The 26,823-nt window shown below is 44.5% G+C and overlaps 1 protein-coding gene across 1 annotated transcript in view; it reads right to left on the bottom strand.

Annotated features, from left to right (window-relative positions):
- Positions 1-14,583: 14,583 nt before the first annotated feature.
- The window catches only part of LOC147886228 (Putative thiol-disulfide oxidoreductase DCC), a 28,355-nt gene continuing 16,115 nt past the window's right edge, over positions 14,584-26,823 (bottom strand). The window contains exons 2-4 of the mRNA XM_087395627.1: positions 15,869-16,096; positions 15,465-15,632; positions 14,584-15,155 (exon numbers count right to left, since the gene is read on the bottom strand). Of these exons, the coding sequence (XP_087251753.1) occupies positions 14,932-15,155; positions 15,465-15,632; positions 15,869-16,096 (620 nt within the window). The 3' untranslated portion in view covers positions 14,584-14,931. The remainder of the gene's footprint in view (positions 15,156-15,464; positions 15,633-15,868; positions 16,097-26,823) is intronic.

Here is a 26,823-nt window from a genome sequence, read left to right on the forward strand (position 1 = left end):
ATTCAAAAGAAGAAATGTTATCACAATGAAGAACCTAAATCTTTGCTTGAATGAGGCAGTGATAGATGAGGATCTAGGATATATATGGGGCTAGAAGATTCAAGTTATACATGCTTCAACTATGGTCAAAGCAGGCATCTTCACCAATAGTAGGACCTTAGATACAAACTATGCTGAAAACATTTTTCAGGCTTAACTTGACACTTGTGGAAGAATGTGCTATTGCGAAGGACTCTCCTATCTTGTCATACCAGTGTACACTATTCTCATTTGATGGTAGATCTAGAAGAATATGTGTACAGTCAATAGAGCCACAACAATTTGGAAATCCACGAAGTGCATGGAAACCAACCTTCACCTCATCCATCTTTGACTGTGTCTTAGGCCATCGAATGGCACGAGATGCTCGTCTCCTCAATGCATCAATAAATTGCCTCATAAAGCAATGAGCTGTGGACTTCCCACGTCCGAATTGATTAGATATGTACTTGTACTTATGGCCAGAATAAAGTCTCAAAGCAAGAAAATGGAAACTTTCTTCTCCACTGAAAATAGCTGCCCCGTAACATCACGCAAGCCTAGTGGAATGGGACCTTATTGCAAATCCTCTCGCAACATGTCGCACAAGTGCATGAAAATTTCGCATGGGAGGCTCAACACATCACGAAACCCAACATCATCTAGAGCGACAAAGAAGTTGTAGTGATTCCACCAATGAATCGAGTGCAGCTTGATGTACCAGATCCCTGTTGTGAGATCACGGAGTTGTCAAATCAAGGATAGTAATCCCATAAGTTTTTGTGTGTGTAGATGTTGCATCATTGCCATAGCATCAGGGCCTATCTTCACCTTCCTCGATGATGTCACTACTCCTCATCAAAACCTCCCACATGTGCCAACAAATACACACGACAAAAGCAACAACATTTACGATGTACCCAACTTCCACCTCAGCCATATACCTAGATGAATCCAGGAACATTTCCAAACTCATCCTCTAAAAACACAACATAGTGCAGTTTTAATCTCACGAGAGTTACTCATAAGATTGAGAACCATAAACTCCATCATGCATAGCAGGGACTAGCTACTATGACATCCCCACTGACATCATCAGTGCCCAACAGTGGGTGTAGACCATAGTATAAAAGTATGCTCTCACACATACAAATCCACACACCCACACATACTTGAGCATCCATTTATACAACGTCTTCGTACTGAGTTTCTGTCGACACTCCGGAGGTGAAGGGCAAACTCAGCCATGACGAAGGCTAGCACTAAAGGAGAAGGCTAATCAAAAAGTAGTCTAAATCTCTTCATTCAAGCTACAACTGCTTGTGAAGTCTAAACGATTTCATTTTAGTCTCTCCCAAACAAGCATCTAAATCTAAATCTAGCTGGTAGGGCAACGCATGGCATTTAAGATAGAAAGAATTATCCACCTCAGCCATGTTTTCAACTGTATCCATAAATGTTGCCACCACGATGAAAATTGATCATCAACCATTGCCTACGGTGTTATGCATTCAAATCCATACATTCACAAAGAAAAGGCCAATACATTGCCTATGGTGTTATGTATTCAATTCCATACATTCACAATGAAAAACCCATACATTGCCTATGGTGTTATGTATTTAATTCAACACATATTGAAGGAAAGGCGAAGATATTGGTGTGTGTCTTTAATTGAAAACATAAAGAATGAAATGGCCAATACATTGCCTCTGATGTTGTGTATTTATTTCTATACATGAACAAAGAAATGGCCAACACATTGCCTGTGGTGTTATGTATTTAATTGAAAACATAAAGAATGAAATGGCCAACACATTTTCTATGGTGTTATGTATGCAACTCGATACATTCACTTGGTTTTTTTAAAAAGTCAATACATTCAACATATTCAGTTGAATACAACCATAATGATGATAAGAAAAGGAATGGAAAAGGCCTAACAATCAAGGCATAGCCCTACTACGACTATCTGCAAGCCTTTGAACTATCGCGATAAATTTCCCCAAAGCACCGGTGAACATGATGCCGATTTGTAGATTGACATTCACACTCTCCTGGTTGCTGACACCCAAATCCTCTTTGTGTTGCTTGTTACCGCCATTCTCGACGTCCTTGAATGATTGCTCTGAGTTCAGGTTCCCCTCTTTGATCCGTTGCTCTATTGTTCTCCTCTTCATCTTCCTATGCATCTCAGTAGATGAGGGCCTGCCATCACCATCTGGCAGATCCCTATCCTCTACCTCCGATGTAGTTTCACTGGCATTTGCTCTGGGAGTGTTGCTCTTGCACTTCACAAGCAAGGAATACTAAAATGGCTTCGAATTGGATTAAAGAAAATGTGGCTACCTACTACAGCAAGAAGACAAATGCATACCATCATCAGATTGTTGAAGACATTTGCAGCTGTATCCACACACCTATCCCTCTTAAATATGGGATGCATGGTGTCCCAAAGCTACTTAAAGAACCTTGAGAATTTCATTCCCTCAGCAGTACATTTCTTCGGAGTCAATGACCAACACGATGACTTCCCAGAAGGGATGTTCACTTCATAGTCTCTAGCCCATTGATACCGAGGCCATAGCTTAGAGAACTTGTCGCATGCTTGTTCCCAGGTCACCTGTAGGCCTTTCTCATCACAATCTCTCGCAATTCATTGCCACTGCTCCTCATGGGTTTTTAACTTCTGCATGAGACCACCCTCCGTTCGGCGTTGATCAAAAGCAGCCTTGCAAAGGCATAGTACCTCAACAATCTCTATAGACCAAAACATTTTTCCATCCCCGTTACCCTCCTTTGCTACCTTGGATGCCCGATTTCGAACTCATTTGGCTTGTTCGTGGCACATCCGGATTCCTGGCATTGGATCTTGGAATGGCCGGTGTAGTAGAACAAGATTGTGGAGGAGGTTGCAATTTCTCAAGTTGGGATGATGGTACTATGTCCACATCAAGAAGGAAGGATTCTTGTGAATCCATGTTTAGATCGACAATTGGAACCCGCAGAAGGTTGGACATTTGGGGAGGCAATGTATCTTTGAAACAACACTAAGATCATAGCATTGCGCATGTTGCGTTGCAGTTGAGAAACATGTAGGCCACAATCTTGTGGCCTTGATTCTAGCATTTCTTTGCAACAACGGAAGCTTCAAAACCATGGAATATGGCCTCCGTGGTTCGAATCGGCAAAGCAACTATGAGGAGCTACCACCCGAGAGAAAGAAGAAGCTCTATGAAAGTGTTCAACTCATAATGAAAGAGGATTTTACGTACTGGTCGAGGCTTTCACGTAGGTTAACGCTGAGAGAGCCAATGCCACTTTTTGGATTGCAACCTGGTCAAAACAAAAACAAGGAGAGAATAAATGCCACTTAATGGATTGCATGGTACAAGAGAAAGTTGGAACCCAACGACCAACCCTGCCTACCCAACCACAAAACACTTAACCGTGTTGAAAAATGAACCAGTCTAAGCATGTGAAAGTTGCGTCTCTACAAGGCAAATGCACAGATCCGAGAATACAAGTAAAATGGTGAGAGCTTGAAACGATAGGATCGAACTTTAAAATGGCGAGAATACAAGTAAAATGGCAAGAGCTTTAAAATGGCAGGCTTAACATGCAAATAGATTACGTTCCAACTGTCTATAGTCTTTCAACAGATACAGATCCGACCATATTTGGCACAGCAAAAGGTCGTGTGATACCAAGTGTTGGGTTTGCAAGCATTTCAACGACACATGAAATGACAGTTCAACGAAGAGAATAATACGTATAAAGCAACTCGTCACCTTTTCTTATGAATGAAAATTGAACCTTGAAAGACATAAAGCTGAAAGGTATGGCGACATAGAGCTACTGCTCTTTTGGTCATACAAGAAAAATGTTGTCGACAAGACTCAACTGAGGGACTCCTACAAGGCAACCATGCACAGTTCGCAAAGATGTACACTCTCCAAGCCCTTCTCATGAAGCTGGTGATAGCCTATGCCTTCCACCAATGAACGCAGACTCCCTCGGGCAAGCACAATCGAACCAACGCACGCAGAGTAGACCAGACCACTGCCAAGGATGCTCAAGTGGTACGTAGACAAGAAGAGTAGCCCGAGACATAGCAGTCGCTTCTGCAATGCAACCAGGGACCTAGATTCTGGTGACGTGACTATGAGGAATGGATGTGAGATCCGACTATGGAGAATTGACAAGAACACAGAGCAAAGCATAAAGAATGGATACACCGCGACGAGATGACCTTGGGAACGATGAAACAGTGGTACGCAATAGTACATGATGAAACTGAAGAATTGTCAGGTTTGATGGAAGACTGTCACACACAGCATAGCTGAAGGCAGCCACCGACTCAATCATTGGGCTGAAGAAGCGCAGCCAACACCCGGTCGTTCAAAGCTTGCATGGAGTCTTCATACGGAGAGTGTTCACTTGTGAAGAAGCTCAAAGAGGGAGTGAGAGTAGGATGAAAGAGACGTGGTAGACTGTGGCGTGTGGAGTGGCTATGAAGAAGGCAAAATGGCGTGAAATTCAACACGTCGAGCCCCTATATGCTTGCATAGAGAAGCATTCATTCCGTCTCCATCGGATCCAGAATTGTCAAAACGAGGCATCGAGGATTTTGGGGAGCGCTCGTGGGAACATGCTGGACTTGCGTGAAAACAGGCAGAATTGTTGGGTTCGACCTACGCGGGAAAGGACTCTAAGCTGGCGAGTCCAGACGCCGTAGCAATCACCGCATCCGCTCTTCCACCGGGAGGTCAGTGAGGTTGAGGGTGGTCACACGATGGAGACGGTCGGCCAGCCAAAGACAGCAAGGTACACGATGGAGAGGATCACAAGCGATGGCCGGCCAAAGACAACAAGGTACATGAGGAGAAAGACGGTGCAGGCGGGGATAGACGGCAGCAAAGGCGCGTTGTAAGGCTAGGAGGGTTGCAGTGTCCGAAGGGTGGAAAAGCTTTGAAGAGGAGCCACCATCTCACATGGAAAGCCATCTCGTTCCCCTTCTCCATACCTCCCTTTGCACTTATCTATATATTTTTTCAAGCCTTCATATAGCACCTTCCCAAGCAAACACCCAACCAAGCTATTTCTGTTGAACATGAGATTTCACCTCCTTCCATACTTCTAAATGCTCTCACTCACCTTACAACCTCTAATTCTATGGATAGGTGGTTTTGCATGAAGCCTTTCTTCAATGTTGAACTATTGTATCCTAGTAATAACCACCACCTAAGTGAAGCACTGTAAATATTCCTCCCAAAAAAAAGTAGGAAAATGTTAAACCTACTATCCATGCATCCATTATTTAGGTACTAGATTCCCTTTAAAACACACACACACACACACACGTAAACACACACAAACATGCATGCATGTATATATGTATTCATATAGAGAGAGCATTGTACATAGGTGGTATTTCATGGAGCCTTTGCCTTCTATCAAAAGGTCATGCTTGCCATGCAAGAACAACAATCTATGTCAAATGTTTGGTAAATGGCTTCTACAAAATCAAGCTTGGAAATATGGTATGCTCCATTGGAAAATCAAAATCAAGCTTGGAAATATGATACGGTCCATTGTCTTCTTTGTCACGTCCTTATAATGCGAAGACCAGGGTCTTTATAGAGGATCGATTGACTAATGTAAAAAATGCCATTATACACTAGAAGGATTCACACCATCAACATTATCAATAGTTTGTGGACCAAAATGCTAAAGGAAGATGTGTATACCAAGCCACTCATTTCAATAGATTCATGGACACATATTTAGCCAATGCAAGAGTATAAGTACTCAACAAGAAAGTTAGCAAAGTTTTATGAAATACAAAAGTAACTTGGAACTATTGATGTCTATTGGAAATCCTTGTAGAAGGAAATAATAAAACTGTACATAATTATAGATTTGTAAGAGCCCCAAGGCCTATTTTGCATTAGTGTGAAAGACTAAATAAAATCAAAATCTTAAGCAAACATCAGTGCTAGATTCATCCTTAAAGCTACTTTGATTATGTGACCTCCCAAGCCCATATCAAATTGAAGAAGCCAATAAACCTTGAAAGTTGGAGATGTTTTTTCCTATCCTTGAACCCAAGAAATGTGTCCTTAAGCTCTTGCAATCATTTTTTCATCTTCTCCCCTTCCTTCTACAAGGACGCTTGAACATGGGAATGTATACATCTTTCCAAACCAGGCTTGCATAACTCTAAGTTCAAGAGTGACTCTTGCAATCCCTCTCGCTCCAAGGCTACCACAATTTCTTTGTCATGGAGATCCTTATCCTCCAACTTTACGGACTCTTGCATTCGCGACAGTTGAACTATTTCTCAATACTATGAGTTGTTCTACTTAGGCTCTCCATAACTCCTTAATACTGTGAGTTGTTCTACTTAGGCTCTCCAAATTCACTTTCTTGTATAGCCATTGACTGAGCATGGAGACCAATTGATTGTAGCAACAACCAAGCAAGCCAGCATTCCCACCCCCAATTACATTGACATAGCCAACCTACAAGGTGCCTCCAAAGGCAAGATAGACGTAGAAAATGACATTTTTACAAGGTGATGTAGTGGAAGATCAAAATGTTTTGCATTAATTAAACAATTAAATTGACATAGCCAACCTACAAGGTGCCCTCCAAGGGCAAGAAATATAAAAATTCTATTGCCTAAGGGGTCTGAGAAGAGCTCCTTTGCAAGGCAAATAAGCTGGCATCTTGACAAACTGTCATTTGCTACATCACTTTGTAAACATTTCCTTTTCTATGTTTATCTATGTTGAAGCTCATGCATTTCATGATCTTCTATGAAGAAATATAGATTCGAAAGGGGTACATTGAGGAATTTGACAACTTTGGCCATTCTAATAACCATTGGTAGCAAAGTGGAAGCCCCTTAAAGTGTGAGTGCAAGGACCAACCACTCCAATGGAACCCCCTTTTTGGGGTTGCCAAATCATCACTACCATCTCCAAGGCAAGAGAATATGCATTCAAGATGCTCTAGGTGATTCTATGGTCCAAGCCTCCAAAAATCCCTTGGCAATGGTTGCCCAAGGTAGGGCCATGGGCTTTGGAAGCTAGGAGAACAAGCCACCTATCTTTGGCTTTTGTGAGGAGATAGAGTCCTGTGAAAGGGAGGGAGTGGGCTGCGGCCGAGTGGAGGAAGCCATCACCTAGGGGTATGCAAGATGCCAACTCCTAACGGTGCTACAAAAGCTACCCTTACACTGGAAGAGCACAGGCTACTATTATAAAGAAGAGGCCACCGCTGTGTAGGAGAGGACTCAACCCAAGAGCTAAGGTGTCGAGGCTAGGTTGAGGCCCCTCCAAGGGGGACTTGTAGATGCAAAAGATGGAGATGGACATGGACATGGAGATGAAGATGGAGATGGAGTTGTAGCAGCGGGAGGGGGATGGGTGGTGAGGATACTTCCAGAGGAGCAGGCTAGGGAGGAGGAGTGGCCTCAGCTGAGGGGGCTACAAACAAGAGGGGATGTGTAGAGGAGGGGGAGGGTCGGCTAAAGGGGCAGTAGGGGACGAAGAGGCTGGTCTCATGTGGCCTGCTGTTGCGAGAAGGTGCCTGACTCGACTAGGCCACTAGCACTAGGAGATCAATAGAGGTAGATCAAAGAAAGTATTATCCTCTGGGGTCTGGGGAAAGCCTAGGTAGGTGCTTTTTGGCTACTTTCCTTGAGATTTGAAAAGCCATCGTTCACTCTGCATGCGTCGTCTCTCTAAGTCTGGCGGGTCACCTCTTGCTACTCGTGGCTTTCCTACGCAACTTCTTCCTCTCCACCTTAGTCCAATGCCCCTCGAAAGACTCCACCCAAGGGATTTTGGACTCCTCCTGCTGTTACTACTTGCATGAACGTTAGGCCCTGACCGTTGGGGTTTCCCCTTATCAAGCTTGTAGGGGGTTTTGGGACTCCATCTGCTATCCAATCGCATGCTCATCTCTCTCCACGCATGCTAACCTCTGCTCCTAGCGAGGCTGAGGGGGAGCCCTGCCCATACTCCTCCAATAATCTCAAGCCGAGTGTCCCATCTATTGCATCATAGAAACTTGGCAAACCTAAGATCTTGATGCGCTACCTGAACTCTCCCCCATTGAGAGTTCAAGGAGGATCTCCTCTGGAAGGGTCTTGGGGCACTCGGCTATCAACTTTAGGTGAGAAACTCCATTGTCTACTACCACTTGACACTGTTGTTTAAGGTGGAGACTCAACCACCATGCCAAAATGTCTTCGAATAGAGTGAAGGATGGTGGGCTGATACTCCCCAAGGAGCCTTGGGAAGCGGAGCGTCACTGAGAAGCAAGGCACATGGTGAGTCAAATCCATGTCATTGACTATGAACCCATGATAGCAAGTGATGAACTACACAAGGTGCGGGCCGAGGAAGAGGCATCTCTACTCCTCAAGGGCTAGAGTGGTGTTTTGATATCTCAGCTGGAGGAGGAAGATGCCTCTCCCTTAGATGGTGACCACTTAGATGTGGTCATCCTCTAAAGCTAACCTTGCCTGAATCTAATGATACAGCTGGAGCCTTGTGGGAGCGAGACCCATGATCCCATCTACCACGCTCTATCTTGGAGCAATGGAATTGCCTACTATACCTATTGTTTGTCTTCTGAAGAGAGAAGAACCTTCATAGCTTCGAGGGTGCTTCCATTTGAGCCCCTCTTCCCAAACCAAGGGTTGCCACCAAGATTCGATCTTTGAGAGAAACCAGAACAACTCATTGCCAAGAGAGGAGTTATTTTCTCGCTCTTGAAGATGGCTCTAATATTTGTAGTTTGGGGATGGGAGCTATTGGCTAGTTCTTCGGTTTCTACATGGTTCGAATTCTTTAAATTGTTAATACTAAACGCCTTGAAAATGAGTTGCAAATGAAATGCTTATCTGGCATGGATGGAGGCATTCTCTGTCTATGTTTTTGAATGAGGAAATATCTATTTTTGAAGTACTAACCCAGAATCTAATATCCAAAACTAGGTCAACGTTATTTGTCACCTATCTAAGCACATTGTTTCCATGGACGGACCCAAAAACCTCGTATTAGGAACCTAGAAATAAGATCCAAACTATAAGACCCAAAACGTATGGCTGATTATGTGAGCAAGGTAGACCATGGATTGTGAATGCAGATCCAAACCATGGGTCTGGACATAGATCCAGGTAATGGATTAGGTCAATTGTGAGTTTAATTCTATTTATTCTTCTTGCATCTAAAAACAGATATATGTGGCCTTTCTATGAGTATGGAGTCCAAAACATGGGATCCAAATGATGGCCCGCAATACAAAATCTGGACTACAGATCTTTGAACCCAGATTCTTATGCTCAATGGACCCCGATTTTGATTCACTCTACCTAAACTGTGGAACCAGATCTCGACTGTAGGATTTCTTTAAGGCAATGAATAAAAGATTGCTAGAGGAGAGGTTGCCTGAGAAGATTGACACAGAAGTCGAGCTGTAGCAAGGAGAGCCAGGAGCGCAGAGAAACTAGCAGCAACAACAACAAACAGTCCTGCATATGAAAGCTTGTGGAAATGAGCCACGAGCAAACATAGCTTGAAGAGCTGCCCAAACAGCTGATAGACTGTGTGAGAAGCTGCGTAGCTATACTTCTTCATGAAAGTCGCCTGGGATCTAGAAGCATAAGCAGTTGAGGAGCAACTGCAAGGAAAGTAGCTCGGGCTACCAAAAGCCTACGTGCAAGTAGATCCAATAGTAAAACAACCACCAAGACCTTGTGAAGAAGCCACAACAGCTAGAAACTTCAGCCAAGCAAGGAAGAAAGGTTGCATAAGAGCTCGATAGCTCGAGCAAGGTAGACCAACAGCTCGAATGGCTGACCATTAGAAGGAGCTGCCTACATTGAAGAAGGTGGCCGAGAAGTTTAAAGGAGAGAACTGGCAAAAAGCTTCGAAGACAAGAAGGAAGGCCAGTTGCAAAACAATAACTTGGACAGGCGACCAGAGGAGAAGAAGCTTGCGGTGGCAAAAGAAGGGTGGCGCCGTAAGGAACATAGTTTCATCCACGTGGAAATTTTATTTTCCCATTGAGTCCCCTTTCCAAAGTGCCTTCAGTTTGTCAACTTTAAAGTTGACTACTATTTTAAAGAGAGCTATTTATACGCCTTTTGTTAGGCGATATTTTCCCTCTTTCCAAGGTGTCAATGAGTGTATTACAATCACTTTCTAGTTTCAAGCATTTATACTCATGGCAAGCATATCTGAAATCTCTTGGTCATTGAGAGATCATCGTTGCCATGGGAGAATTTACAATATGGAGAGAAAAGACTCTAAAAATGACCACATGTTTCACGCTAATGTCACTTGGTTCTCAAAATACCGACATTCACAAAAGCGCTCTTTGTATTTATGAAGTAGACACTGCCATTTTCAATCAAATAAGGCGAGGTAAGACCCTCCTTTCTATAGCATATCAAGAGTTGCAAGAAATGTGTTGTATGAAACAAGCAATATAAAAGAGTGAAAAACCACACATCCATAAAGTACATCATGCAAAAATATACTTGTAAAATGTTTCACATGCAAAGAGTCACATGCAATGGGCTCCATAAATGGTACCACATGAAACATGGCCAATGTATTATTTGGCTAAGGATGTGAACAAGTATGTGGAGAAGAATGTACACAAGTTTGTGGTGGCTTGTAACCCTCAAGGGTGGAACTCTTAGTCTCTATTAAAAGGTCCTAAGAGAAGTTTATCAAATGGATTGAAATATAGGACTTAGGGTGGCAATCCGTCTTTCTCACCTTGTGGTCTCCTCTTTACACTGAAGGTGGCAATCCCTCTTTCTCACCTTGTGTTCTCCACGACTAATTGCATCCCCCTAGGATTCTCCTTGCATACTAAAATGAAAGATAAGCAATTGCTACCATGTCCACCCATCTTGAAGATTTGTCATCTATAAGAATCTATTGCTTTGGCCTCCAACCGGCCTTCACTATGAGGTTATATGCCACTTATATCATATGTAAAAGGGCTCTTCTTTTTCTTGTCATTAAGAATGCATTTTGAGAGGATATTTGGTTAATATATGATACTATTTTGCTCTATTTCTTACCCCTTCCTTGGAGCTAGCTCTGATATTTACAATGTAGGAATGTTAGTTCTTTGGTTTCTACATGGTTCATATTCTTTCAATTGTTAATACTAGGCATGTTTGGTAACGCCTTGTGAACGAAATTCTTATCATTGTGGCATCATTGAAGGCATTATTTTTCTATGTTGTTTGATGAGACAGTCTACATTTTCAAGAGCTTACTCAAAATCTGGAGTCCAAAAATCAAATCGGGTTATATCTTACCTATCAGACTAGATTATTTCCATGGATTGACCCAGAAACCTGGTATTAGGAACCTAGAAATAAGGTCGGAACTATATGACCCTAAATTTCTGACCCAAACTATGTGAGCTAGAAGGCAGACCATGGATATGTCAGCCCATGGGTCCTGACCGCGGATTCTTGGGTAATGTATCAAGTTGATTTTTGTTGATCGCCAAGTGGTAGCCTAGGGGAGCATCGAGTATGTAGGATTCCACACCCCCGCCAGGGGAGCACGAGGTATGGAGGCCCTCACACCTTGCCCCCTAGTCTTGCATGCTACCTTCAACATTGGATTTCTCTTGTTCTCTTGCATGAGCTTGGTTTTGCCCATTTAGGGTGTTTGTTTTCTCGTGCCTTGCATGCTAAAACACCCCAAATAGAGCCATCACAAGCATTGCACAAGAAGCTTAAGCCACCGTTTTACTCGTTGTGAGGGGTGAAGGCCACCACCTCCAATATCCCCCATGGATAAATCCCTCAAGTACACGTATAGCCAAGTCGTCCCCTCTCAAAATTGATCATGTGCCCAATCCCTTGGATGACCCATTATGAGGTACCATGGTTGCCTGCAACACACAATAGGTCCACCAACCAACCACCACTACTACCCATGCCAACTCGTACGATCTATGTTTTGGAGGATGCCACCAAGGAGGCGCACAATCATCCATCAGAACGTGTCCAATTCGAGCCATCAAATAGAGCACTTGTAGGGGTACACACATCCCACATGTGCCGCTACAACCATGATCCATGCTACCTACATGCATAGTTTTCCATGCCATACAGAAGCAGCCTAATTTGCAGGCCTCGATCACTAGCTCTGATACCATGTCGGTTGCTAAGTGGCAGCCTAGGGAAGCATGGAATACGAAGTGTTCTACAACCCCACCCCCCAATTCTGCATGTCTCTCCCCACCCCAGAAATTGCTAGCTGGGATGAGATTGATTGTCTTCTTTTAAGGCATTATATCCAAGCACTACTAACTCAAAACATTATATATGGGAACTAATGTCCCCCACGTCCATGTGTCACGCGCATTGTACAAGGACCTTAAGACACATTTCTACATGCTTGTGGGGGGTGATGACTCCCACCTCCATCAACTTTGAATTTAAATTCTAGTGGTGGTTAATAATGTCCTCAAAACTCCTTTACTATGGACCTACATTATGGATTTGGAATACGTGATGCAAAACAAGTATTATACATGCTTTTCAATAAGTATGGATTCAAAATACAAGATTTGAGGCTAGTGATGTATACAACATATAAAAGTTGAAAATTTCAAGGATGGCCTTACAATATGAAATCCAAACTATGGATCTTTGAACTCATATTTTTATGCTCTACAGACATGGATTCTGATTCACTACACCCAAAATATGGAACCAAATGCTAGCTATGGAATCCAATAATCTAACCACCCATAGATGTGATATATAAATCCAAACTAACGGGTTAGGTTTGCTACTCATGGATTAACATCTCCAAATTGATTGATCTAAATTCTCAAACCATGGAACTAGACTAAAAGATTTGAAACAATTGTGTTTCTAGATTAGGTGGGGATGTTTTATATGGCTATATTTTGATGTCCTTTCTGTAGCATGTCTACATGTTTTAAAACATCACTTCACTAACCTTGTCAAAGGAAATTTATATTCACTATGCAATGCAAACAACAACTCAAGTGGTACTTTGTGTCTCTCTCGTTGAGTTATTTTAACACTGTTTTTACTCTCAACATCGATAACAAGTAGCTAGGATCCATGATGGGAACTTATACCATGGAATTGGATCAAGTAATTTGTGTTTGTTCATTCTTCAAGTTTTTGTATACATTGTAATATATGTGCTCCATCTTATTTCATGGTTTTTCCATTTGCTAGTCCTTATTCTTTGCCATTTTTTCATTCTTGCTATTAGTCTCGTTTTATTTACATAATTTGAGTTATAACTTCTATCTTTTTTATAGACTTACATACCAAATTATGCATGAAGGAGAATAATTATTACATGCTAGATTGTGTAAGAGTGTTTATAGATAAATTATTAGCACTACCTTCAAGCAATGCTCTAGGTACACTTTTCTTAAAAAAGTGTCCCCCACACTTTGTTGCCACATGGCCCCGTCTGTTTTGGTTCTCTCTCTCTCCTCTCTCCTCTCCTCTCCTTTATTCTCCCCTCCCCTCCCCTCTCCTCTTTCCTCTCTCTCTCTCCCCCTGCTCTCTCTCTCTCTCCCCTCTCTCCGTCTCTCTCTCCCCCCTTATTTTTGTAGCTATAAGAAAAATAACAATGGGGCATGGACTTACTTCACTATGGTGTTCATACAATAGATATAGAGATATGCAGCTCCGTAAGCTAACACTAACCCAAGCTCCATAATGATCAACGATTGCGTGGTAGGGGTAGAGCCTTGTATAGAAACTTAAGTATTGACTACCTTTTGTAACTAACCATATGGCAAACAATATTAGCTCAACATTGCATACAAATGACATGAGAGTTCAAGATGGGGCCATAGAAAAAAGGAGTGCAACAACATTCCAATGCACTCAAGGTGGGCCTATAAGTTAATAAAGATGTGAGATGAAAGTGCTTGCACGTACTACTAAAAAAGGCATTGACACAATTAAGATGAACATACCAATGTCATGCTTTTGTCCTGCAACAAAGTTGTAAACTACAAATGAAAGACATGACATGATGTTGAACACTTTGTCGAGTTAAAACCATTGCTTTGCGTTCAAGTTTCCAACAAAGATCATGAAAAACATAACATGATATTGAGCATATTGTGCTTTGCTTTCAAGTTTCCAACAAAGATCATTTTAATTATTAGTCTACACATTTGGCAAAATACACTAGAATGATGTATCTGTGACAACAGGACTTTAAAAATGCTGCACACTCAACACCAAGTCAAATACAATGCAAGGCAAAATAACATAGCTTTGAGATGAGAGCAAGCTCAATTCACTATGGAAACAAATGTAACAAATACAAAGGCAAGCAAGATATGCAAAGTTTGATCCATGTAAAAATGTTGTGAACAGACTAAGTGCACGATATGTATACATTTTCCCTGTTTCCTCCATTACTCTACGAAAAGCACAAGGGAAAAGAAAATATTAGCATGTAGCTTGATGGAAGGGAATTTATGTGTGACTTTAGATTCCAATTTGAAACTTTAAAAAAGTCGAGGCAAAGGACAATTTTGTTCTCACTGAAAAATCTCATTACTTGAATTCAAGACATATATGATTACCACAATTTTCCGATATTCTCAGCTGAATTTCAGAGAAGGTGAGCAAAAGTGAATGTGCAGATGCAGAGGTGGCATACTGCTGCAGTTGGAGCTTCTATGTCATGAGAAAGTAGGCCTCCATTTCATCACATTCCATCTTTTCAAAAATTTAGGCTTGCCCAAATGTCTTTGCTATATTATAATGCATGTGTGAGCTCCAGTGGCATCGCTTATCCAAAACAATATATACTCACAGTAGTCTGCAGTACCTTCCAGTAATCCCGCCTACTCTGGGTAGGTTTGTCTGAACTTTTCAAGTTCTTCCCTATCGATAAAGCGATCAAGAATATCATCACTTGGCAAAATGCATTTTGTTGATTGACCAAACCATTTGTATCGTCGTTGTGCAATGTAGTCATAGATAGCATCCCTTAACGGTGCTGGGATAGCAAGAAAAGCGCCCAACATTGGGTAAGGAAATGGCAGATATAACGCCACTCGAAGTGCAGCTGCAAAAAATTAAACTAAGGATTTCAATTTTAAGATCCAGGCTATCAATGAGAACCATGCTCATATGGTGTGATAGTGTTTCCAGCCAAATGTGTGAGCTTTGATAAGTGGTGTTGTGTATATCACTGCATGATGCAATGCCATTTGACAAAAACTGGCCTTCCACCTCCAAAGACACTTGAACTCGAGAAACGCATGTAAGAAATATATCTGAGTCGAATGTTGTGTTTTTCAATGCTCCAAAGGCTACAAGTAGACATTTGTCAACTGTGAAAATATTTTCGTACGAGCATAGTGACTGATCTCACCTGTAGAGGCTTGTGAAAATTGTCCCGGGCCCTCCACAAAAAGGAAACGATTCAGTACATCTTCACGCCTCAAACCACATACAAGCAAGTATGGCTCAGCAACTTGAGACTGTACAGCACAAAAGCTGATTCGTTTGTGCTTATCAGCTTTAATCACCCATCTCACTCCTGCCTCCATCACCCAGAAACAATGTCCAGCTCAGCAATACTAATGGCCCATCTTTACCGTTATCAATTGCTCTTCATTGACTTGGTATGGACTGACACTTCTATAAAAAATTGCAGTCACATACAATAATATTCTCAGAATTGACATTGCACTCCTGGGTTATGCTCCAATACTGAACTTCACCAAACAAACCTTGGAATCGCCATTGCAGCGAAAGATGCACGGTAAAAATTACCAGCATTACAGAGATGGCAGACACCATCATAAATCACAACTTGTGGTTTGAGAAACATGGGCGATGCATGGAAAGCACCAGTGAATGGGATATCTGCAGCTCCTGTTCCATCATCAACACATCCTGATGCACAGAGTTTGCCTGGGCTTAGAAGTTTAGTCCAAAATCGCTCATGGACGCTGCGATTATAGTCATGGAAGCTGCAATTATACACGGAATTTCGACGCACTGCACCCACACAAGAGAGTGCTCAGTATTAATAAATAAAAAGACTACTTGGCTGAAATGCCAAAATACCAAAGACGCACAAGGGAAGATTGGTCTATTCTCTGGGAACAAATAATAAAACCTTGTTGAATCTCTTGATTTCAAACAGACTAGGCTGACCAAAAATTTTGTCGATCAAGTTCACATGCTGTAATGAAGGGGAAAAAGGGGTCAATTTAGGGGTGCTTTAGTGAGTGTTAGGGAACTATATAAGTCCAAGCCATCCACTCTTGTACCACTTTTGCTGTGACATCCAATCCTATCTACTCTCCTTTGTCCTTCCTCCTACTTTGCATCAATGCTTGATGCCGAGGTCAACCGATTTGTAGAGATGCAGGGATATGGACGGGCCAGATTCCAACATGATCGTAGGACCATGGATCACATTCTCACTCTCAAATGTATTATTAAGGAGGCAAGGGCATGGAAGCAGAGGGTTTATTGTTGCTTTGTGGACTTCCACAAAGCCTTTGACACAATTCCGAGAGAACCCGCCAGGCACTTGCAAGATTTGGGTTATGATCAAGAGATTATTTGGGCTGTCATGGCACTTTACGAGAGAGTCTCGGGCAGAGTTTGGACAACAAGGTCTAGACCGACGGACGAGATTTTGAGTACTATTGGGGTCAAACAAGGGTGTCCTCTATCACCAACCTTGTTTGGCCTCCTACATTAATGAGCTTGAGATAGTTATGTAAACACTAGGGGGGGCTGGTTGCTCTGTTGCTAGCACTCTTACTCAGATCTTGCTATATGCAGATGATGTGGTACTCTTTATTGGCCTCAGCAAAGGGCCTCAAGAGGCACTTAGACGCGCTACAGCCTTTTTGTGAGCCGCATGACTTGAAGGTCAACCTTGGCAAAACCAAGGTTACGATCTTCAATACATTGCTATGCATCAAGAGCAATTTGCCTTTGATGGGTCACCAGTCGAGATTGTCTCATCATACATATATTTAAGGGTTATCTTCTCCGAACCTATTTTCACCATGAGACTGGCGATGCAGGCTCGCTTAAGCAAAGGGCATGCTTCGTTGGCCAAACTAGAGAGACAGTGCTTCCGCTCACACTTTCAAGACCGTCGGACCAAGTGCTTACTTTTTGACTCCTTGGTCCAACCAGGGGGGATGTATGGCAACCCTTGCTGGGGGCCAGATCTGTCAGAGACTGAGTGGCTCGTGGGGAGCAACTACAGGCACTCATGTTATCACGGATGATTCGCAGTAAACCGTCAATTCCTCACCAGATCATCCAAGCTGAGTGTCTGAAGGGGGGAGGGGGGGGTTCCTACCACTTCCAGAAGTGTTACCGGAGGGCTAGGGCCACTGGCGCAAGGAGCAAGTAGGGATGTGTCAATGGTGTCACCGATGGTGCCTGATGCGAGTGTTGGACTGTGGTGTCAACAATGAAATACGTGAGGACAATGGTGTCACCAAGAAAGGGAGTGATACGAGTGCAAGAGTGATGCAAGGCAAATAAAACGAAATCACAAGAGCCAGCCTCAACATGAACGGAATAGAACAAGCCACATGACGCACGGTCCGTTATACCAAGTGAAGGGGGATGAAGAAAGGAATACATGAGGTGAAGGGGAGCTAGAGTTGCGAACAGAGATGGAGGGAAGCATAGTATTGAGAGCAGAAGAGAAGTACACCACAATGTTACACTAGGCAAGTTCCTGACTCAAACCTTATTGTCACTCTCATGTTTCCCCTTCCAATCATTGAATGCCCCTCCCCCTCCTTTTCCCACACCTTCATCCCCTCCGCTACTCGTGGAGGGTCCCCTTCTCTAGCTGTGAATCTTCTCCCATTCTTCCAATCATTGAATGCCCCTCCCCCTCCTTTTCCCACACCTTCATCCCCTCCGCTGCTCGTGGAGGGTCCCCTTCTCTAGCTGTGAATCTTCTCCCATTCTTCCCATTGGTGGTGTCTCTATCTCTCTTAGCCGTTCCACCGCTCAACCACTTCTTGGCTCGCCAGCCTCCTCCTAGACCCCATGTACACCTCCCTGTGGTCCACTGTGCGGCACTTAGCCCTTTGACTCCTGTTGGTTTGCACTTATCTTCTCCATGTGTAGCTCTTGGCTGCCCCTTTGTACCACCATTTACATAGTTATGACATGATCGCTTAGGTGGACTTGTGAGATCTTGTTGTCATACAAAAGTGACCATAGTTATCTCCAATTGACATAGTTGTTACCATGGTTGTCATCATGAACATGGTTGTCACCTTGTCAACTCACCAACATAGTTGTCGCATGGTCAACATGACAACATAGTTGTCACCTTGTCAGCTCGCCGACATAGTTGTTGCCTGGTCGACATGGCAACATAGTTGTCACCTTGTCAGGTCGCCGACAGTTGTCGCCTGGTCGAAATGGCAACATAGTTGTCACCTTCTCAGCTCGCCAACATAGTTGTCACCTGGTCGACATACTTGCACATGGTTGGACTTGGATATCTGCAATAGTTCCCCAACCACACTCATTCATCGTCCCGATGAACGAGTGAAGTAGAATACAGGGCTAGTGGGACAGCGGAGTTACAAGGTTGTGACCTTTTAAAAATTACAAGGGCTCGTGGCCCCATAGCACAAAACAAAATAAACCAATGGCTCACGGCCTTGCATTGAAAACGAGAAACTGAACTAAAAGAGTATGTAAGAGTATGCTCATGGCCTTACAATGGATGAAAATGACCCAAGATTAAAAGAGCAACACTATGCTATGTACACCTACTATGTAGAACAGTAAGTCCCCAGATACATCACCAAGAAGAAAAAGACCCTCCTATGTAGAACAATAAGTCACAACACACATCTCCGAAGAAGAAAAAGACAAGTGCGTCCATGTCCAAGAGCAAATGCTTGCTGGATCACAGGAACAAGAGTAACCAAAAACTCCCATGTACAGAAGTGAGAGCTCTCTGATCATAGGGAAGGAAAACCGAGTCTAATGCAGAAATAGTGTCATGGAGCTACAGATCCTCCCGAGCGTGTATCTTCCTGCTGCTCCTCCTCAATCGTATCCATGATATTGCCTAAGTTCTCATACTTGCCCTTATCGCAATGATAGGCCGACTTGTAGTGATCATGGCGCGATTGGAGAAGAGCGAGCTCAGCTTGTAGAGAGGAAAGCTGTTGCTGCAAGGATTGATGGGATGCCTCAAGAGTGGTATGGCGTTGTGTCATGGCTGCAAGCGCTGTTTGGACCTCGTTGATGCGATTTTCAGCAGCAGCATGCTCGATGTGTGGGGATCCTGGAGCATAGTAAACTCCTCCTGCACGCTGAAGTGTAAGTGTCTGCTTTTCATTCCCCCATCCCTCTTGATCAAGGCGATGTTTCTATTGAAGCTCTTCCTATTCTTTGTGCCAGAGTGCCTCCTTTGCTTCAACCTATGTATGCCATTCCTGCTTCTGTGCTCGTGTGAGACACTCGTACTCCAGTCGTACGTGCTACTTCTAGGAGAGGATGCATTGGGTATGCCCTGTGGAGTTGAGAAGCACTGCACCAAGTTGAGTAAACATGTCATCGAGGAGCCTCTGCACCATGTGCATAGATCGCTTCGCCCACGCATAGCAATCCCCATAACTCAATCTGTCTGGCTTGTCAAGGATCTGACCAAACTCCTCAAAGACACCTGCCATTGCTCGATCCTCCAATTTGTCCAAATCCTCCACAGATGCGAGGGCATCCATACTAAGAAAACATGCAAGAGTTGTGGATCTGAAGGAGCCGGCTGTCAAGGCATTGCGCAAGGGAACTGTCACTAGCTGGTCAATGTCCTCCTCCTCAATGTCCACGGGAGACCTGCTATACTGAGCTTTTGTCTCTGCGTCTACCATTGTGCCTCAATAGAGAAAGAATGTCCAAAGGATAGTGGTCCAGCATATCGTTCTCCTCGAGAGGAGGACAATCAGCCTAAAGGGACAAGGTAGCAGCTACAAAAATAGTGGGACTTGCTCAAAGAACAATTGTGCTAGGTGGTCTTGTCTGGTGTCACCGAGGGGGTATAACTATAGCAGCAAGAGCTGAGAACCATACCAGGAAGAGGCGAGGAGTATGTTGTCCCGATGAAGAAGCGATAGTAGTAGCGGTCACTGTCAAATCTGTACTCAGAGGAGAATGGAGACCCAATCCGAAGGTAAGATCAAAACCACAAGATTGTTGAGACAATGGTGCCCTGTAAGGAGATAGCACCTCCACAGACTCGATGAGTGGAGGAGCTAGTACTCAGAGGAGGCTACAAGAGCTGAAGAACCACATGGATGGAGGAGGCGACGATGGGATCAGTACAATACAGATAGGAAGAAGGGACGCCCGATGGTGGTGGAAAAACATGTGCCACCTGGCAGCCTGACTCCACTGGAAGAGTGTTTGGAACATCAATCACCTGTATAGACACCCCAGTGTATACTGTAGATGCAGAGGGGGGAGAGGCCACAAAGGTGAAAGGCAGAGGAGTGATGGAACAAAGAAGAGAGATGGGGGATGCCATAGAGGAGCGATGGAAAGTAGGGGAGGGAAGACGGGAGGCTCCTGAGATGACGTAGAGGTGGAATGGAGAGCAAGAGAGGAAGATGGGGGAGTGGCAACATGTGTGGGAGAAGAAGGGGATGGAACTGAAGGAAGAAAAAGTATCAAAGGGGAGGTGCAGGCAGCACTCCACTGATGCAAGAAGTAAGATGAGGACCACATGTGGATGTATGTGTACCCTGACGCTTGCGTACCATACTTTGAAAATTGGAGCAAAAGAACGCAGCAAAGTCATACGGCTGGGTGGTAAGAAGACATTGAGGGCCGGCACGCACGTTGTGCATAGAAGAGATGGAGAGAATGAGCATAAAAATTTTTAGTGCCAACCCGACCTAAAGTCATCAATGGCGTCTCCATCTCCCTCACATCACGAGTTGATGTGAATGGACATGACAAAAATAGTTTCTTTTGATGTGCTTGGGCTGTCCCGACTCCCAAAACCAAGGGACGCACCTTTTTCACCATCGGACGCACCTTTTGATGAAGAGTTTTTAACTCCTCACCCAAGGGACACACCCCATCGTGGAAAAAAGGACACACCTTTTCGTGTAGGGACACCCCTCTTTAAAATAGGGTTACAGCCCTTCATGAAATGGTACACCTATTCCAAGGGTCACACCCCTTAGAATAGGCACACCCCCTTTGGCACCAAGCACCAACCTACAAAAGGGTACCTAGAGGGCCTAAAAAGAGCAACCAGCCCTACACCCAAGGCCCAACCCAAGACTACCCTTGCGTTCAAGTAACCCAGCCTTTAATTTTTGGGAAAAGCAAGGCGGCCTAGCAGTTATTTCAGCCATCGCAAATTGGCCAAAGCCGTCTTGAAAGTCACGCCCGCTTCTCGAAAGTCGCGCCTGCTGCTCCGTACAGCTTATCACACCGATTTCTGCTCCTCCCTTGCTGATTTCTGCTTGCCAGCCCATGCCAAGCCTGCTCCCCACCAACACTTCTGTTTCCATGCTTTGCTCAACCCTTGGCAGCCTTCCATAGTCACGCCAATCCTGCCCTCACTTCTGTTTCCAGGCTTTGCTCAACCCTTGGCGGCCTTCCATAGTCACGCCAATCCTGCCCTCAGCCTGCTGAATCTGTTTGCCAGCCTTTGCTCAGCCATGGATGTTTTCCATCACCCCTGAAGAGTGATGTTTTCTATCTCTTCACCCCGCCATCTCAGCCTGCGAACAGAAGCCTTGCTGTCCAGCAAATCTCCTCAGCCAGCCCCTCTTGTACAAGAAATCTCGCCTCCACACAACAGATCGAGATCCTAGGTGGTTCGTGGTTTTGCTGGCAACATGTTCTGCCCACAACCGGACTGTTTGGTTTCTGAATCGCCTCCCTCTACAGCAAACCCTAATTTCGAAATTTGAAGCCTGACTATTGTCTTCTACCAACTCGACATCAAGACCTCCTTCAACTCGCAATTGATGCTGTACTTTTTCCAGCCCGAAGCCCACCGCTGGTACATGCTTTTCAGCATAGTCTGGCAGATCTAATCTATGCCAGGTGGATTCTTTCCATTCTATTTCTAAGGATTCTCTTTCATATTGTTATTTGCTGCTCATTATCAAATTACAGCAAATGAAAGCCCCCTCCTTAAAGCATGGAAACCCCTGGTAATGCCTCAGTCCCTTCAAGGAGACCTCAGGCATCATCTATCACACAATATCGTGTTCAGATTGCACAACCAGCCCATTTCGAAGCTTTTGCATCATGGGTATTTTGTGTCACGTGCCCTTCCAGTGACTTGGACCACATCCTATATCTTCTACGTGAGGCACCTCAATTACATTACTTCCTTAGCACAGTCCAGGTTGGGTTTCACGAGACACATAGATACCCAGAACCCGATATTCCTCACGAATTTGCTGTCCATCTTTGGAGAGACTTTATCTTTGGAGAGACTTTTACCCCTCATCTTCAGCATCTCCAGGGTACTCCCCACCTCCTTCAACTCCCACATATCCTCCTGCACAGGTTTTACCTTCCACAAGATAGTATTTACACTCTGAAGGCACTCCTTCTCCTGGATATCCTCCGCTCCCGACAGCAGCTCCTTATCCCTTCTCGGACTCTGCAACCTACCCCTGTACTCTCATGAGCAGTAACACCCACTTCGGCATCACCAGTATTACCTCAGACAGGACCTCCTTTACCAGATTTCCACGAGTCGTTCCACCCTGCCTCGCCTGCCCCCTCCTGTTAAGCCAGGCAATCTTCAAACGCAGAAGCCAGGGCCAAACAAGTGACCAGAAAGGCCAAAAATGGCCGACCATTACTGGCCGACCAGAATTGGCCAACTGGCCGACCAGAATTGGCTGACCAGCTGGCCGACCTCATGGGTCAGGCCTATAAAAGGCAGTAGCCCCCTGGCTACCATATCACTTTTGGAACAGGCTGCTGCACACCTGCGCTCCAGCATCTCTGCCTCCTCTACCTCCGCTCTTGCATCCTCTCCAGCATCTCTGCCTCCTCTGCCTCCGCTCCTGCATCCTCTCCAGCATCTCTGCCTCCACTTCAGCATCTCCTATGCCTCTACTCCAGCAACTTCTCTGCCTCCTCTGCTTCCGCTCCATCATCCTCTCCTGCAGCTGCAGCAGATCAGCATCAACTTACTCCTCTATTGTTGCTGCCCTTCTTTGCAAATCTGCAGCAAACCTTTGCTCTTCTGGCAATAGGTTGCTGACCCAGATCTGGTTCAGTTCCAGCTTGTGGAGCTAGTGCAGAGCCCACTTCAATTGACTGCTCTGGAGGACTGCTATTTGCTCCCTCCACAGTTTCTGTCGCAGATATCTCTTCTCTTGTATTGAGTTCCTTTGGTGATATATATTTCTTCTTCAGCTATCTTTCGTCTTCAGTGTTGTCTTATTTATCTCCAAGAACTTTCTTTATATGGTATCAGAGCAAGGTATGCTTGCCGACACCTGAGCCTTGACCTGGAAAGCTTGGAAGATAGATCATCAACTGAAGATGTCTTCTCCTTCTTCCCCGAAGCGATCTCAGCCCGAATCGACCTCTATTCAACCACCACCCTCGTCATATGTCGAGAGAGAGTCTGCAAGGATCGAAGGTGATGAATACCTCTCCAAACTCTTTAAAGAATTTGCTGAATTTCAGAAATGGAAGGAACTTGAAGCAGGTACCCGTACACCCTAAGCTTCTTCTTCTCCACGGCTTTCTCCGATACGTCAACAAGGACCTCTATTCAACTCGGAAGAAGCGGAGCAACATTTCAAGTTCGGTGCCACCAAAGAACAAGTATACCCTGACGAAAGAGGACGGCCGGCATGAGGACAATGGGTTATTCGACAATGCCTATCTCACAAGAATCAGTGCAAGGTATGTTGCCCTATCCCCTTGGTGCAAATCCGTCTGTTATACAAGGCATAGGAACGAGTAATCACGAGGACACAGATCCATACATGCATGTGAACACTCGTAGACGAGAAAGGAGAAATTCGTCAGGCAATGAGTTTGCTTTCGGTTCTCATTCTTCCTTCCCTCCCATCCCTCTCATATCTTCCGCTGCCATCTTCCCTCCAGTGGCTTCTCTTCTCCCATGCCACTGGGCTCCTATAGCCTTTTTCCCTCTCTCTCTCCCGCTGCCCCGTTTTCCCCTCTCATGTCGTATCCCGCCTCCCATGTTTATCCCTCCCCCTCAGGGCCTTCTCCGAATCCTTTTGTTCCTCCGGTGGTGCCGCCTCTCCCACCTTCTCACACCACTCCTATCTTGAGTCCTCTCATGCATCCACCGGTTACTTCTCCCTATCATTCCCTTTCTTCCTCTCACCCGGTCTCTGCAACAGCCAAACATGCTTTTACTGATATGACTCGTTTTAACGGTTCTAATTATACCACTTGGTCAAATCTCATGCGCCATGTGCTTGATTCTCAAGACTTATGGGAACTCGTTCAAGGTACTGAACCGCAACCTGATCCTCATGTTTATCCTTATCAAGTAGTTCGCTCGTGGCGGCATCGTAATGCCATTGCCATTGTCAAAATCATGCAAGGGCTTTTGCCTGAATTTCACTCTCAATTGCAGCATTTTGACCTGGCCTCTGAGCGATGGGCACATCTCACTGACCGCTATGCGGCCCGAGATCGTACTCGTCGCATCAATCTTGACCACCATCTCCAACAATTCCAGATCACTACTAATGATGATCTCAAGGTCAAGCTAGCGGCGGTTAATTGCTGAATTTGCCACAACTGGTCCTCCCAAATCCGAGGATGACCAAGTTACCTTCTTTTTGAACAAACTCCCGCCTAGGTACTTTAGTTTTATGCAGCAAATCATTTCTCAACCCTCCCTTCCTACCTTTTATGAGTTCGAATGTCAACTCTTGCGTTATGCTCGTCTCTACTCTCAGGTTCACCGAAAACATAGTGTTCCTGCTTCAAAGGGGACTCTTCTCTCCGGGATTCAAAAAGATCAACTCAGCTCCGGAAAGCCCTCTCCCACTCCTGACTCCAATAATTCCTCTGGTATTAAACCCGCCTGGCACAACCTTTGGTGAACCAATAAGTAAATACATACCATAAGTCATCAATAAGTTAATCGTTAAAGAAGGAAAAAACAGTTGGCCTAGCAAGACCTTACATACAATCGTAAATATAGATGAGTATGAAAAAGAAAGTAGATGTACTCATCCTGTAGGTATGAAATGTGAATTTAGTCCATTGAATTGTATCCAGGTACCTCTGCAAACATGCATGTACTCAGAGACACAACTGAGTGTGATGAAAGAAAACATATGAGCTCAGCCTGGAAACAAAAGAGTGCCTTTCCAAAAAGAACATGTTTTGTCAGCATTGCCAGAAAGTTGGGCATGTTGATGACGAATGTTGCTCCAAAGCCAAAGGCATTCTCCCACAGCCCCCCACCACAACTCCTCTGCCACCTCGCTGGCGCCCTAGGAGTGGTCCTCCTCCACCTAACGCTAGCCCTTGGAGACCACAGGGCCATGTCACTAATCAGTTCACCCCATCCCCTCCCTTCATCACTCCCGAAGGCCTGTCTGACTAGTCCACTAGAGATTCTCTAGACTTCACTTCCCAGGCCTTGATTCATATCACCGAGCTTGACTCCTCCCCATCCATATCTGGATCAGCATTTCATACTCTACCATGTGGCCATAAAGCCCCTTGGATTGTGGATAGTGGAGCCACTCATCATATGACTCCTCATCGTGATCTCTTCATTTCTCGCCAACCGGCAACAGGGGAAGTCCGCTGTGGCAATAACTCTGTCCCTCCTATTCGTGGCATTGGTTCAATCAAATTTGATACCGACAAAGGCCCCAATCTTGCTCAGTTGGATCAAGTGTTTTATGTCCCCCAATTAGGGGTCAATCTTCTTTCCGTCCATCAACTTTGCCTTCTTGGCCGTGCGGTGCTATTTACACGGGACTCCTTTTCGCTCAGGGCGAAGCCCAACCTCATGGTCTGTACCTCATTTTGCAATTTCTTGAGACTCCCTCCAATACCGGCTCTGAGTTTCATCGGCTTCATGGTCTTGCTAACCTGAAAGATCCGACTGACACAGAACGGTTTTGGCATTATCGTTTGGGACATTTGTCCTATGACTCTTTATATGAAATGTCTTGGGATCATTTGGTTGATGGCCTACCTCAATTATCGCGAGCCAAAGATATTTGCCGTCCATGCCAATTAGGCAAACAAAGCAGAACTCCTTTTCCTCCTCATTCTACTTCTCGAGCCAGTGAGATATTGCGTCTAATCCACCTTGATATTAGTGGCAAATCTCCTGTTCCTTCATTGCATGGCTCACAATATTTCTTCTTAATTGTGGATGATTACTCTCGATATCAATGGGTGTTCTTCATGAAAGAGAAATCTGACACTTTTTCCTTCTTTGCTACTTGGGCTCGATTGGTCATGAATCAAACAGGGAAGCCTATTGGGATTGCTCGTAGTGATAATGGTGGTGAATTCATTTCCCATGAATTCACTCACTTCCTTCACGAGCATGGTATCCAACGCCATCTCACATCTCCCAATTCGCCCGCCCAAAATGCTCGTGTCGAAAGGAGACAGCGCACAATCATGAACATGGCACGCTCCATGCTTTTTGCAGCCGAGTTGCCCGAACGTCTTTGGCCGGAAGCCGTGAACACTTCTGTCTATCTCCTTAA

This window comes from Dipteris shenzhenensis, chromosome 24 (assembly GCF_047967505.1).
Source record: "Dipteris shenzhenensis isolate YYH24624 ecotype China chromosome 24, Dip_SZ_1.0, whole genome shotgun sequence".
Classification (NCBI taxonomy): Eukaryota; Viridiplantae; Streptophyta; class Polypodiopsida; order Gleicheniales; family Dipteridaceae; genus Dipteris; species Dipteris shenzhenensis.